This window comes from Aspergillus pseudodeflectus, assembly GCF_044049435.1.
Source record: "Aspergillus pseudodeflectus strain CBS 756.74 chromosome Unknown BJX68scaffold_69, whole genome shotgun sequence".
NCBI lineage: Eukaryota > Fungi > Ascomycota > Eurotiomycetes > Eurotiales > Aspergillaceae > Aspergillus > Aspergillus pseudodeflectus.
This window is the reverse complement of record NW_027263845.1, coordinates 86,570-101,754: the sequence shown is the minus strand read 5'-3', so window position 1 is coordinate 101,754 and position 15,185 is coordinate 86,570. Positions and strand designations below refer to the sequence as shown.

General features: G+C 48.1%; 3 protein-coding genes across 3 annotated transcripts; 1 reads left to right on the top strand and 2 right to left on the bottom strand.

Moving 5' to 3' along the window:
* Positions 1-1,476: 1,476 nt before the first annotated feature.
* BJX68DRAFT_247203 (alpha/beta hydrolase) lies at positions 1,477-3,106 on the bottom strand. Its single transcript, XM_071041744.1, has 2 exons — positions 1,641-3,106; positions 1,477-1,576 (listed from the first exon to the last, which is right to left on the bottom strand). The coding sequence occupies exon 1, from the start codon at positions 2,894-2,896 to the stop codon at positions 2,024-2,026; it is 873 nt and encodes a 290-aa protein (XP_070893827.1). The 5' UTR covers positions 2,897-3,106; the 3' UTR covers positions 1,477-1,576; positions 1,641-2,023.
* A 4,717-nt stretch (positions 3,107-7,823) lies between these two features.
* BJX68DRAFT_190667 (bZIP transcription factor) lies at positions 7,824-8,961 on the bottom strand. Its single transcript, XM_071037372.1, has one exon. It carries the CDS (start codon positions 8,692-8,694, stop codon positions 8,092-8,094), a length of 603 nt encoding a protein of 200 aa, XP_070893826.1. The 5' UTR covers positions 8,695-8,961; the 3' UTR covers positions 7,824-8,091.
* A 774-nt stretch (positions 8,962-9,735) lies between these two features.
* Positions 9,736-10,450, top strand: BJX68DRAFT_247194 (general stress protein). The gene is made up of 2 exons (XM_071041743.1): positions 9,736-10,183; positions 10,244-10,450. Exons 1-2 carry the CDS (start codon positions 10,058-10,060, stop codon positions 10,364-10,366), a joined length of 249 nt encoding a protein of 82 aa, XP_070893825.1. The 5' UTR covers positions 9,736-10,057; the 3' UTR covers positions 10,367-10,450.
* Positions 10,451-15,185: the final 4,735 nt, after the last annotated feature.

Below are 15,185 nucleotides of genomic sequence, written 5' to 3'. Positions count from 1 at the left end.
CATCCGAAGCATCGCCGGTCAAGTCGACTTTATTCACAGGGACAGGGGCGCAGAACCTAGGTGTGTCTGCAATAATAGGGGGTGTCATTCTGCTATCCATTCTTTGGTCCCTTTGGCACTATGGTTCGGGCGGGTCCTGGTGATTTAGTGTGGCATCTACGATTGTGTGGATCTATCACTTTGTAGGGCGGCTTGTAGGTAGAATGATCATTAGAGCTAGCACAAGACGAAGACTGTGAGGGAAATCACTGTGCAATTAACCCCTTGAATCTGCTGCTCTCATGGCCAGATAGCTAACGGAGGTTTGGTCATCACTGGAACGGACATATGGGACTGGCTTTTCAAAGGCCATGCTTTCCCACCAAGAATGTAGTCATCTTAGTCCATGATCTATTCTGCCTCTACTATCTTGGTCGACTTCTCAGCGCTTGCAAGCTGCCTCATAGTTCCCCGGCTGGTCAAAGCTCCTTCCCCGCCAGCCTCAGATAACCAGTGATTCACCAGGGCCACGAAGATTCTCGCCACGTCCGCACGGTCACGTAGATTAATTGGCCGATTAAACTCCTCTGGTAGGAATCGCATCACCAGAGCAGGGATTGAGGGTAGTCGAATGCAAAGGGGATATCTTTGTACTAGAGCCCAGATCGTCCCAGCGCCACCTGCCATCGCAGAAGAGGGCTCAGCGGGACCATCCAAATTTCGCTGGAGAATTTGCATCTGCTGTCGAGCAACAGTCAATCCTTGCTGCTGCACAGAACGGTATATCCATCTCCTGGCCCTGTGGGCTTTTTGGGCGAAACGGTGGAAACGCCTCTGCTGGCTGGTTGTGGTTTTCACATGAGCTTCCGCATTCCTAGTTACGAGCTCTCGCAGCAGTTCCAGTGTGATTTTGACCATATGTAGCATTAGGTCTTCTCCGTTAGATGGATCTTCAAAGCCTGTGCCTCTAGGAGAACGCTCCCCGTCACGGTAGAACGCAATTTCCCTGCCACTTGCGACTCCGTGGGATGGCGACATCCACCTCTCTAGGGCCGGGATCGTGTTTTGAACCATCGAATTATCGGACCCAGTACATGCGTGGAATCGTTCGTGGCAGACGAGCGCCATATTCATGGATGGAGACTGTGGAATCTCCCCGAGCAGTGCTAGACTCCTCCGCCCGTCAGATGGTGGTGTCTTAGAGTCTTCACTGCTTGCAATCCACTGGGCGTCGTATCGCCTATCGATCACCTGCTCCATATTCCGGATGAACATTAAACTAAGAAATCACACAATTACGGGCTCTTTCTTAGCATGGAGCAGATGGTTTTCTCCTATATTGGCAGCGGTTGCGGGAGACCTGGTCTTGCCGTTTCAACATTACACTACACCTAAAACCGATTTACGTGGTTGTCCCATTTGTATACCACGGATCTGCGAATTCTTTTTTTTTTTTTTTTTTTTTTTTTTTTTTTTTTTTTTTTTGCTGGCACGAATGGACGCGAGTTGCCCAGCATCATGCTGCTCGAACGGTTCACTTCAACTCATCATGCGACCAGTGGTTTATCTTACAGCATGGACCGGGCGGAGATTTAGTCTACTAGTTAAGGGAAAGCGTCAGGCGGTGTGATTCTCGTGAACAAGCCATGGAAATTCTTTACTTATTCCTTTCATCGTTTTCCTCTGACCCACACAGCACGGCGAGAATAAAATGACGGGTGGTTGTGATCGTAAGATGCGACCCGCGACATATTTCGTTGAGACGCGATAGTCTCAGTTCGCCAAATTATTATCACTAGTTATAGTTTTTGTTCACCTGTGAGGGTTATGGTTATGCTAGCGCTCAGCCCCCCGAATAAGTTCTACTCGCTATAATTGGTTTGCAGGTTGCTGAGAGGTGGCTTTGGTTGGCGTATTGGGCTATGTACTTAAATGCTTGACTCTATCTTAAGCCGGGAACAATGCAATAACTTTAGAGTAAAAGGTTTTGTTTTATTTTTGACTGCTTGAACTGTACTTGAAAAATCCTCGCAAGGGAGAACTTTCACTCGGTCAAGAACGCAGCCGCCCTTTCATAGAGGTCATCTTTTGCACGTTCCTGGACAGATCCCTTCTGGTACGCTTTATCAAACGCATGCTCACAGCCCTCGTACCGATGCATCTTAACATGCTTAGTCGTCTCATTTCTTATCCTATTCCCAAGAGCCTCCCCCTCAAGACAGAGTCGATCACAAGCCGCAGTGACAATAAAGATCCTATCTGAGAAGTTCTCAGCCGGGATCATAGCCGGTGAAGCAAGGACACTCTTCACTTCTTCAGGATTCGAGTAATAACATTGTATGAAAGCATCTAGCAACTCGACGGGCGCAGGATCTATCGATGTATCAGGGGCATTCTTCTTCGTGCTCTCTTGAACCATGTCTGTAGGCGGATAGGCGGCGAGGACATTTTTGAATGTCCCCTGCGGGAAGACCACCGAACTAAGAACCAGGGAGAGGATGCCACCCGCGCTGAAGCCGGAGATCGAGAGCCGGGAAGTGTCGAATTTCTCAGGTTGTGAGAGGACCCAGTGGACTGCATCTTCAGCGTCATGGACAGGAGCAGGGAATTTATTTTCTGGTGAGAGTCGATAGGAGCAGTCTAGAACTGCAAACCCGGTTTTCTCCACGATGTATCTGCAGAACTCATCGTCACTTCCGTGTAGAGGGTTCACGAATCCGCTGCCATGGAAGTTGACGAGGACGGGGGAAGGGGTAGCCCTGTTGAGCGTGTTATAGGCATGAATTCGAATGAAGCGTCCTTCGTCTCGCGAGGGGATTTGAAGCACCTCGTCTGGATGAGCAGTAACGCTGTAGTTTTTCAAAGCAAACGCGCGAACTGGGGCTGCGATCTTAAGAAGGTCGCTTAAAGAAGACATCGCGCTCTGTAGATGATCGGATTTGAGAAGAAGGAGACGGCTTGATTGATTAGATGAAAGGGATTGGATTGATCTATTTCATTAGTAGGATAGTAACTCTGGTTAAATACTTCTTGTCGGGCAGTTCTAGCAAGTTAATTGATAATCTCACGGCGTTTTTCCAGGTTGCTCATTGTTACTCATAGAGTATCCCGATCTTATTGGCTGATCGGAGCGATCTGCATCGGACCTTGTGTGCCCGACACGATAAATAATTCATCCCCGATTGGAGAGAGAGGCAAAAATTAACAAATAAATCTCCGTGAAATGGAATGCATAAAATGCGACCGTCGCTTCCGCTAGGGGGGTTCCAAGATGCTGAGGTGATCGGGGCATGCTGGTTCTTTAAATGTTGGTATAGGGTGTCTGTATATTAACAAGGAGAAGAAAGAAAAGGCAGTCTGAATAATCGTGGATTCCTAGCTCCCATTCTTTCAATTCCCGCAATATCTGACGCCATCGATTTTTGCCCCGAGAATCGTATTATATGCTCCCAACTTCGTGGAGAAGCCTCTCCTCGGAGGCGGTGTAGCGGCAATATCCTGGGATACTGCCGCGACACCGCCCTTGAGGGAGCTCAGCATTTGCCCAAGCAGAACATGTCCGTCGCTCTCCCCGGCACAGTTCTTTAACATGGTAGATAATGCCCGTAGTAACTGGGAAATGCCACGATGCCAGATGAAGAGGCTGGACGTCCAACCATGTCGCTAGTGTTCTTCATCTTCATCTACTTTCCCTAGGCCCACTGCAGAGAATCTGAGGACGTCATTTTCTTTGAAGGATCTCGCACTAGAGGCAACTTATCTTACCCTTTATTTAGTTATGGGGCGCCCTTGATGAGTTTCGAAAGCTACGCGTTCTAACGCGCGTATGTTGAAGAAGTTCCAATATGCTATCATTCCCTATCCTTCCCAATTATTGTGGTAGTCAGTTCCATCCAACGCCCTAAAACTCTCGTTTTAATTATGATATCAGCATTAACGTAATTCCCGGGTGGTCCGGTCATCACGGGTGATCCGGTCACCCACCAAAAATTCCTCGCGCGTTCAACGCGTAATTATTCAAGCAACCACCATGCCACGAAAATCGCGTCAATCACGTCAAAACTTGGTGGAGCAAGAGGGAAGGATTCAGCTTGCAATTAAAGCTCTTGAAAATCATGACATACCCAGTATTCGTCGAGCGGCACAGGTTTTTAATGTGCCTAATTCAACACTCCAGGATCGAATGCAAGGACACTTATTTCAAGGAGAACTCCGCAACCAGAACCTCCGACTATCTCAAACTCAGGAAGAGTCTTTAATACAATGGATTGAAGCAAGAGATAAGCGCGGAGTTGCTCCTAGGCCTTCACATGTACGGCAAATGGCTGATATAATCCTTAAGAAAGACTCGAAGACCCCCCCTCAACCTATTGGAAAGAACCGGGTCACGCAATTTATTAATCGCCATGATAGCATTAAATGCCGCTTTGCTCGACGATACAACTATAAGAGGGCTCTCTGCGAGGATCCTAGGGTCATAAAGGACTGGTTCAAACGTTTAAAAGAGGTTCAAGACGAGCACGGCATTCAGGACGAGGATATTTACAATTTCGATGAGACGGGCTTTGCTATGGGTCTTATTGCAACTACTAAGGTAGTTACACGTTCGAATATGCCAGGAAGGCCTCATCTTATTCAACCAGGCCAACGTGAATGGGTCACTACAATTGAATGCATCAGTGCCATGGGATTCAGTGTTCCAACTTGTATTATCTTCAAAGGAAAGGTCTATATGGAAGGATGGTTTGAAGAACTCGATTTACCACCTGGTTGGAGGGTCGAAGTAAGCGCAAATGGGTGGACAACCGACGAGATAGGCCTCCGGTGGCTTATGAATTGCTTCATTCCTGCAACAACTGCGCGGACAAAGGGTCCTTTCGATTACTAGTTCTCGACGGCCATGGGAGTCATCTTACGCCTGAGTTCGACCAGGCATGCAAGGACAATAATATTATATGCATCTGCATGCCTCCTCATTCATCTCACCTCTTGCAACCGCTAGATGTTGGTTGCTTTGGTCCTTTAAAGCGCGCCTACGGAGGCCTAGTTGAAGCAAAGATGCGCTTAGGATTCAACCATATCGACAAGCTTGACTTTTTAAAGGCCTATCCTGCTGCGCGCAAGCAAGTCTTTACGATACAGAATATTCAAAGTGGCTTTAGAGCAGCGGGAATAGTTCCTTTTGATCCTAAAGAGGTTCTTAAGGAGTTAAATATACAAATATCGACTCCGACCCCCCCTCCAAGCCGTGGGGCCTCAACGAGCTCCTCAATGATTAATACACCTCATACAGTTCGACATTTACACAAGAAGGTCTCCTCAGTCAAGAAGATGCTTGGTCATAGTGATCAGGCATCTTTAATTCCTTCTATACGGGCCCTTGACGAACTTATAAAGGGCTGCGAACTCGCGATCTATAATTCTGCCATGTCACTAAAGGAATTACACGATCTCCGCGCGGAAACTAAGGTTCAGCAACAGAAAAGGAAACGATCTAAACGACAGATGTCTCCTTGTAATGGCCTTCAAGTTCAAGAGGCAAGGGGCTTAATTGCGTTGAGAAATGAGCAATTGAATGTGGACGAAGGGGGTCCTAGTAGTTCTACTCCGCTCGCTTCTGGAGCCCGAAAACGTGCGCCACCAAGGTGTAGTGAATGTGGTATACAGGGCCATATTCGAACTGGGTGTCCTAATCGCCGTCAAACTTAGTTTACTTGAAAATATTAAGAATTGCGTTGTTGGGAATACCTTCAAGTTCGACTAGTATATATATTTTCGGAGGGGTGATCGGATCACCCGTGATGACCGGACCACCCGGGAATTACGTGTAGCGATGATGAGCTCGCTGATGTAATCTTGTGGCTAATATATCCAGCCCAACGCGACAGAATGATACGCTCCAGTAGGCATAATAATCAGGAAAATTTTTTTAGTTGTTGTGGCTATACCAGCTCTACCATCCACTCTGGCCTCCCATTGTATATGATAGTAGATAACGGTTTGTTTTCATGAAGGGCCCTTTTCGAACTTTAGATCCTCTGGCCTGTAGGTTAACTCGTCGTACAAGCAATCGGCGCAGCCGGATGTCAAGGATGTCAAAGATGTTGTTCCCGGATGTGGGGTTGATGAGGTACGCGAGAGGGTAAAGCCGATCGCTGTGTATTAAGACAGGCATAGACTGGGCGCAGTGTGAGGGGTTGGTTCGTGCGAACAACGAGGGAAAGAGCTGGAATTGCCCATGCATGGGAGTTGGTTTGGCTGCGAGTGACTGTGCATTGAAGGTCTCGCCCACTGAAGCCTGCCATCTGTATGGGAGGTTCAATCAGCTAGTATAAAATCTGGGCCGGTTTATTCAACTTCTGCCTCAGGCTAGCTACACTTTGGTCGTTCGGCTTGGCCAGCCGCTCAGCGCCAAGCGGCTGCGGACACCGGACCATGAGCTTTCCAAGGAGTAATTCATGATTTGGGGTAATCTAAAACGCAACAGTACACGCCTGGCCTAAGAAGGGAGGAGAGGGTCGGAGATTGGTTGAATAAGAAACAAAAAAAATAATAGGAAAAAAAGAGCACTTGTAAGGAACACTGTAAACAGACAGTAGAGGAAAGATAGGCCGAGAGAACAGTGAAAGGAAAAGATCGCTTAGGTGATGCTAATTTCATAATCAAAGATATCCTCTGCCGGCTGATACTAAATTAGGCATCTATAATAATGGTCTTCGTCATCTCGGTCTAGTTACCATATTCAGGTAGAGGTAGGTGGTTGCGAAATCTGGAGCAAAATACTTGCCACTTAAGCAAACCAAAGAGAGCCTGGCTTAGTGATCATACGTGCTGTTTGTGCTCAATATAGTCAAAAATTAAATGACCTAATTCTGAGGTTTGTTCCTAATTGAATAATGCTAATCGGATTGGTCGCCAAGACTTTACCCGACAATGAGAATCAAAATGAATGGGTGCCGAAGACTTACTAGAATCTTCGCGTACTTTCGCTCGTCCAGGGAAGGCGCGTTCTCTGTAGATAAGTACTTCTGTTTGGTTCAAGTGAAAAGCCGACTTGTCCTTGTCCACTGAGAACCCTTTTCTGCAGAAGCATCGACCCTTCCCTACTACTACCAGGCAACCATTGTCTGCCCGAACCAGACAATATAAATATCGTATCGACGGACTACGCAAGATAACAAGCATTCATGGCTTGCCCCTGCAACAAAGGACCTTCATCTACAACAAAATTTGATACAATACACTGCTGCAGGTGTCGAATTTCGCTTGGCTTAAAATGTCATACGGTACCCAATGGGGTTAAATTCAGCCTAAATTCTTATTACTGCAAAAGGTGTTCTCGGAAAGTGGGTTTCGAGGTATTCTGCCAAGAAAAGCTTGCGAATGAAGATCAAACAATAGGACTGTCGAGCCAGCACAGCCTGTACTCATTGTCGAGTTGCTCATCGGAAGGGCCCTGCGGCGACCCATCCTATTGCCACAGATCCGCTTAGTACGTGCCCTCGTCATGAAGGCTGAGTAAGTTAGACCTCATCTTTCAGAGCCGCACGGAGCTTCCTGTTTTAGCAATATTTAGTCAAGCCTTGTTTTACTCTACATTACCTCGACAGCTGTTATTTGGCGGCAAACAACGGCCCCATGCGAGAAACAGTTTTTTTTTGGCCGACACAATTGTTCACAGTTGTCTTATTTTATCACATTGGACAGTAGAGAATTTTCTTTCGCGATTATTGTCGGTTAGAGGTGGCGAGGTTATCACACACCAGAAACTACGAATTCATTATCATAGATATTGTTTGCCGGCTGAAATATCGTGGGGTCTATAATAGGCTTGTCAACACCATACATCCCACAGGGTGTCGGACTAGATAGACCAAGCATCCCCTGTTCGACATCCAGACAAGCCGGTGCCCTCGTTTCTGGCGGCGACCTAGATTCCGCGGTCTTCTCTTCGGCAGAGACCGCACTCATCGATCTATGCTTCGTCGCCTGCTTAACCATGCGGGCAAGGTAGATGCGGATGGCTTCGTCGTCACACCTGGAGTGCAGAAGGATCTGGTCCTTTAGGGATAGAAGGTCCCTATGCAGGCCCTTAATCTCCTCTTCAAGAAGCTACTTCTTGCGTGATACGTCATTGAATCGCGTCTTGAGCTGGTCCATCTCGCGCTTCTTCTTCTGGCGGCTCTTGCTAGCTGCTACCCGGTTGCGCTCAAGGTTCTTCTCGCGCCTTTGAATATCACATCGCCAGAAGTTATGATCTGTCGGCGAGGGTTTAGAGCTGCCCTGGTCCGAGGGGTAGCTACAGGCCTCGTCAAAGCCAAAGTCCTGGTCGAAACTGTGGCCGTGGTCGTGTTTGTCTTCGTTGAAGGAGGAAGGTAAGTCAGTGAAGGAGGGGCACTGAAAGAAGGGCGCGGCTTGGTTTATCTCGCCGTGGATCGGGCATTCGCGGTTGGTCGGGGGTGAGGGGCGAAGCTGACGGTTACGGAGGCGCGGCCTTGTTTTCTCAGTTTGCATTGGGTAAGGCGCAAGGGGCGTTTGGTCCCGGTGGTCACTGGGTGGGTAAGGCAGTAATAGTTTTTCGTAGGTCCTCTCATTATCGAGCAGAGGGAGGTTAATGAACTCCTGGCTGAAGCCATCGCTTGAGGGAAGTGAGGACGGTGCGACGACCAGGTTCTCTAGCGGGCTAAGCGGGTAGAAGCTGGTGTGGGAGGACATGGTCGTTGATGGTCAGGAGTGAAGCTATGACTATTGGTGATGCGTCAAAGAAGGGGATAAATACCTTGTGTGGGCTCTCGATTCGGGACAATCATGAGTGACTTTCGAATTATTCCGCAGATTGCACAAAATAATATCTAGGTAAAACACACGAAAAGACGCAGTTTCGCCTTGGTAGTTGAAGTCAAGTTACGTCTTGACGTAAGGAAAAGAGGTTGCTCCAGGGGGCGTTCGGATGCAAGTTCCGGCCACTTGATAAGGGTCAAGGCACCCAGAACCCGGTTTCACGTAAAGCAAGGTTATCCTTGACGTAGCAATTTCAAGCAATGGGACCGTTGACAAAGCTCAACCTTGTCAGCCCGGCATGACCTACCTAACGGAAGGAAAGAGTGGGCCAGGGATTGGCAAACTTTCCGTCTCTAGAGTGGCCTATCCCTCTAAAGCCTCAACCAAGGCGATAAACTCCCGCGTTCAGAAAATGATACCCTCGTCTCCCCAGCCAACCACCGACTACCAGGGGCAGCTGCACCAGCTTCAGTGACATTGTATCACCAACGGAACAGCCAGTATCTGGTTTGCAGCTTGTTCGTCCAGAGCTTCATCAATCGCCATTTTGGGATGTGTTATCGCTACCAATTGGTTACTGTAGTTTTCCCGAAGACGAAGTCCCAGTTTGGCCCTAAACTAACTGGTATGTAGTAGGGAGTACGCATATTTTAAGAGGAACTGTATTTTAGAGTAGGAATGCCCGTCTATAAACTGCCCGAAGACTAGGCGGGCATCTGCCGCAAGCCGCGACATTTCCCCACATTGCACAATGAGCATGACAGATATAGCTAGAAAAATAGGGGTTTGCCCCTCGGGCGCATCCCACTCCACTATAAGATAGACCCCGCACGGATTTCATGCCTCTGACGTCAGAAGATACCCAAAGCTATGGCTGTGGCGTCATGGGAGCACAACATATGATGCGAGCTAACAAATCTCGCAGTAGAATACTCCTGGCTCTACAGTAGAATAACTTAACAGGCATTGCAAATTGAGGCCAATAAGTTAATGGCAAATAATACTTTTGGCCACTGATACTGCATGACTGGGAGACCACTCAAATCAGGTCTCGCGTGTAGTTATTGACACGCACCTTCAGTCTGTATAGCTGAGGGTCTCGACCTTCTAGAGCCCACAATGACATTATCATGACCTCATTCGAATACCGAAGCCCGAGCGTATAGTATATAACCCTGCACGATATTCGGTCGAGGGAAGAACTTCTTGGTTTCCTAATAGCTGCATTCTTCAGCTACAACTACCGAACGAAAAAAGAAAAGCATACTTCTACTCCTAACCATCCAAAAAATTTACCATGGCCCACAACCAGAACCCCGGGAACTTCGCCAACCGCCCTCATGAGGAAGTCCAGAACATTGCTCGTAAGGGTGGTCAGTCCAGCCACAGCGGTGGGTTTGCCAGTATGGATGCCGATAAACAGGTATGCTTGCCCTTACTCCTTCTTTTATCACCATGAGTGCACTCCTAATGGGATCTTCAGCACGACATCGCTTCAAAGGGTGGCCAAGCGTCTGGCGGCAGCTTCCAGCCGGGTGATCCTCGCGCCAAAGAAGCTGGCCGCAAGGGAGGAAAGGCAACTGGAGCCACTGAGCCCGAGGAATAGGCTGTGAAGATAACTTTCATGCGATAATATGTTACTATTGATCTAGGCATATCCGGAGCCTTCGGTTCAAGAAATGACACCGGCTTTTTCTCGTATTAGTATTTTGTGTATGTGTTGCGGCTGGCCGCGTTTCCACGTTTCTCATTCACCTGTCTGGTTGTTCCTGTATGTTCCTGAATGGACGCCGGCATGTCGGTATCATGTAGTCCTGGAATACGTGGAAACGGTGAAGTGAAAGATGAGATGCTCAGTACTGGAGGGCCTGTAGGATGCTGCTTAACCCTGCTTATACTGGGTCATACTGATCTAAGTTGGTTCGAGGTCGGCCTGTGAATTGGAAGAGTTAACTCATCAGAAAAGCCTAAACAAGACGTTGGCGAACTGCAGCATCTCTGTCGCGTCAACATAACATACATTCACCAGATACTCTCGCTCAAGCTTGGCATAGCAAGAGATCCCAAAGCCAAGTCTTCTCGATCTGTATCGGGAGGGTCACGTTCACAAACAACACCTCTGGCAGGAACTAGTCCGGGTGCAGTGCCAATCGGGAGTATAGAAGTTCTTGTTCACTCGAAAGAGAGAATACCGGTCCCAGGATTTTTGCTCAATAAACACAGCGTAACCGATGTCACCTGTCAGTTACAATACTAATCTTTATCGCAAGAATCTATCAAAACTGTAGACTAGCCAGTCATCAACGCGGGTTCAATTTTCCCAAATCCCAGCATTTGCGCCCACATATCATTCCATCGTCTGCTCAATAATCATACAGTAGTCATAACTATTGTCCTAAGATCACCGAAAGTTCTGCCATTTTATTGTGGGAGTAGCTGAGGAATACCTAATTATATTCTTTTGTGATTATGACAGCCGCACGGCTATGCGTATGGAGTCGACTAGTCACTGCGAGGTACCAGAGAATAGAGACACAAGAGTGGGGGCGATCGGCTTCCAGGAACACGTAGCATTGGGTGAAACGAATTAGCTACTACGCGGTTTTGTCTTTCGCGCTGAGGTGATCAACCCCGCGGACAGGTCCAAGAGATTTGCCCCTCGGGGAAGTTGCGTTGGGTGAGTTATGATGGACGGCAAATCGAAATTGTTGAACGTTTAGTAGTTCGAGAAGCATTCGTAGGGCGAACAACAACCTATTAACCAACTTTTGCAAATTAAAGGCCCGCTGCCAGCCTCTTTTCTTTGATTGCGGGAGGGGGGTTTGGTGAATGTTCAACATCTAGTCAACAGATCTGTTAAAGGTTTAAGTATTTGAAAAGGCACATATTTTTGTTGAACAGATGTGGAAGAAGAAAAGAATATTCAATAGCTAGGTGCAGTATCACCTTGAGCGCCTTCTGCAGTGGGCAATGGCGCTATTGTTCCGTATAGGGCCGCGAGAAGCTCGGCTTTTGGCCACATTTTAGTAAATCTTCAGCTATTCTCAGTCGCGCCAAGGGAGAGGCAGGCTAGCCAACAATGGGGGTAAGCGCTTGCGACCAGACTCGGCCCCGGGGTTCAGCCAGCACGAGTGCTGGTGCTGGCCGCTGGCCGCTGGCCAACTCCCGTCACTCGCTCGCACCATGTGGAGCGCCACCCTACGATAGCCGCCGTTCGCCCCCGTCAAATCAATCTAAGCGCTCAACTGCTGATCATCGAGGACTCGAGAATGGAAGTCTCAGGACAGCTCAACGTCGACAGTCTCTATACTCCGTCAACGCCATAAAAAAAGCCAAGTATAAAACCGATAGCTCGTACAAAAGCTTCAATACGCTTAGAAGAACAATCATAGATGAAAACATTTTGCCTGAATCCAGATTCTGGAGGCGTTCATACATCTTCGGCAGCCTATGAGCCAAAATAGACCATTAGCCATACCCGGAAAGAGTTGGTCCCCAAGTCTACGTTCCTAAATCTTAATACAGTATCCGCCGACTAATAGATACTTAGATGCCTAACACGGCGCTTAGCACGGAGCTTATGCAACGCATCGCTAACTATCTGAGCGAAAGGGATCGGGCCATGCTAGCTCGAACATCACGACGGATACATGGCGCAGTAAATCACTTCCTCTACTTCTACAACGCGAAACAACTGAATCCACTGCTCTAAGATGGGGTTGCGCGCAAGGAGTGCTATGAACTGTGCTCTGCTGCTTAGAAAATCACTCCGACGTCAACACATCCCTATTTAGCGACAAGAAAACAAAGGTTCTCCATCGTGTATCGCGGCAGAGTATGGTCGCCATGAAATCATTCGTCTCCTTCAAGAAAATGCCAAGGTTGACGGGAGAGATCGCGCGGGCAGAACTGCCCTTTGCATAGCCGCATTGAAAGGGCAACATCTGGCTGTGGAGGAGTTATTAAAAGCAGGGCTAAATACTGAGCTTGTTGATATTTTGGGCAAGACTTCGCTCTCATGGGCAGCCAAACACGGATTTAGAAAAGTCGTCGAACAACTCCTTGCTGCAGGTGCCGAGGTCAACCACGCCGACAGTAATGGAGACGCGCCGCTTATTCTCGCCGGAGGGAACGGTCATGACCATATCATCCCGCAGCTTTTACAGGCGAGAGCTGATATTAATACTCCAAACCATAGAGGCTGTACTGCGCTCTCGGAGGCTCCATTCATGGGCTTCAGCATAGTTGTCAAAATGCTTATTAGAGCAGGGGCGGATGTGGAACATTTTAATATGTCCGCTTGCACCCCTCTTTCATTAGATTATCACGATCCTGATACTGTTCGTGAATTGCTTCACGCAGGTGCCGACATCAATAGATACTGTCCAGACGACCACAAGTCAGCGGTTATGATGGCCGCAGAACTTGGGCGTCTTGGTTCGGTCAATGTCCTCCTCAAGCAGGAGCTGAGCTTGAAATTATCAGCTGCGACGGACGTAACGCCCTTTATTTTGGTGCAGGATATGGGCACCTTGAGATCTGCCATTCATTGATAAAGTCCGGGACGTGATACGGTTATCTTGGTCCGTGGGTCTGTCCTGATCTCGTCAGGATAGTGCGTCTGCGCAGCCATTTTCAGAACCCTTTCGGTAGGTAAAGAAGAAGTTAAACTTGCTAAGAAATAGCCTCCATCGGACATGTCATTCTGTAAGTTTTCGAGGAGAGTAAAAGTACTCTACGTTCTTGTGGTCCGATACTACCTCAAACTTTCGGGTAGAACGGAGTTCCGCGTCCCAGGCTTCCATACAACGGACAACCGCAAGGAGTTCCTTATCATAGATCTCGTGGTTACACTCTGCGGGCGTTAGCTTCTTCGAGAGGTAGGCGCAAGTGTGTAGTAGTCCGTCATCGTGATACTGACAGGGCCGGCCGCCAATATTATAGCCTGACGAGTCAGTTTCCATAACAGCGCTAAATGGAGCGAGGACTGGTTCTGTTGTAAAGAAGTCCTTTAGGAGTCGGAGCGACCCCTGGTACCCCTCTGTCCATTTAAACTTGGTATCCTTTCTTGTTAGGTCGTGTAGTGGTTTTAGGATTCCAGAGAAGTTTGGGATAAATTCACGGTAGAAATTTGCAAAACTAATAAACCCGCGTACTCCCTTAATAGTTGTAGGCGCTTCCCACTCCTTAATGGCTTGCACTTTCTCAGGGTCCATTGACACTCCTTCCCCTGCTTTAATAATAAACCTAAGGTATTTTGTTGTTGTACAGCTGAACTCGCACTTGCTAATATCAAGATAGAGCCCTGCAGTTTCTAATTTCTCGAGTACCTTGCGCACTTTTTTTTTGGTGTAGCTTCAACGGTCCGTTCGTGTAAACAAGTACATCGTCAAGGTACGCGGAGCAGACCTCGTCCAAGTACTCGCGTAGTACCCAGTTAATATATTTCTGGAAGGTGCTCGGGGCGTTAGCTAGCCCAAAGGGCGTAACTAACCACTCATAGAGGTCGTATCGTGTGCGGAAGGCTGTGAGCCACTCTTGTCCTTTGGCAATCCGAATCTTGTGGAAGGCAGCTGACACGTCAAGCTTAGTAAACCACTTAGCTTTCCCAATGTTGTTTAACGTTTCGTGGATTAGAGGAAGGGGGTATCGGTCCTTCTTAATAATAGCGTTTAGCGCGCGCGGTAATCTTTGCAGAAGCGCAGCCCTCCACCTGGTTTCCATACAAATAACACTGGCGCGGCGGCCGACGAGTTGCTCACATGGATAAAGCCCTTATCAAGGAGCTCTGTTAGCTCTTTCCGTAGGATCATAAGTTCTTCCTTGGACATGTTATAGAGTGGTCCCCATGGTGCGTCCGGGGTCCTTCCATTTTGGTCGGGGATTAAGTTCATCTAATGATCAATTCCTTTACCTCGGTGAGGGAAAGGCTGCTTGCGTTCTCTGGTTGGAATAACGGGAGGAAGTCTAGCTACTCTTGAGGAAGCGTATCTTGCGGATCTGACCGTTCTTTCCTTTTTAGTGACTTTTCAATGTCCTTCATTGTGACCGCGAAATCTGGATAGCTGGGTCTTCATATCGTCTCTTCCTCCGAACCCAAGCACCGAATGCGGCCGCGGAGAATTCCATGAGGTGAAGGGATCGCGAGCCCGACGGGTGGTGGCTCCCTTGCGTAAGTCGCGAACACATTTCACGTATCCTGGTGAAGTACGTTGAGCTACATAATAACTAACGGAACACAGCGCCAATCTGGCCACAAGCGGATACTCCGTATTCCTGATTGAAGCTGGTAGTGACGCCTCCGACGATGTTCTCCAAATGCTTCCACTCTTGTGAGTCGAGCATTTGTAGCTATAACACAGCACTGACTCCCTTGCTAATGTAATAAAAGATCTTCGCGTGCTGCAAAAACGCCGTCGAGCACT

Excerpts from the sequence above, each read along its gene's own strand:
- BJX68DRAFT_247194 (XM_071041743.1), top strand. The coding sequence starts at position 10,058 with ATGGCCCACAACCAGAACCCCGGGAACTTCGCCAACCGCCCTCATGAG. Across the intron at positions 10,184-10,243 it reads GTATGGATGCCGATAAACAG|CACGACATCGCTTCAAAGGG; the intron begins GTATGCTTGCCC and ends TGGGATCTTCAG.
- BJX68DRAFT_190667 (XM_071037372.1), bottom strand. The coding sequence starts at position 8,694 with ATGTCCTCCCACACCAGCTTCTACCCGCTTAGCCCGCTAGAGAACCTG.
- BJX68DRAFT_247203 (XM_071041744.1), bottom strand. The coding sequence starts at position 2,896 with ATGTCTTCTTTAAGCGACCTTCTTAAGATCGCAGCCCCAGTTCGCGCG.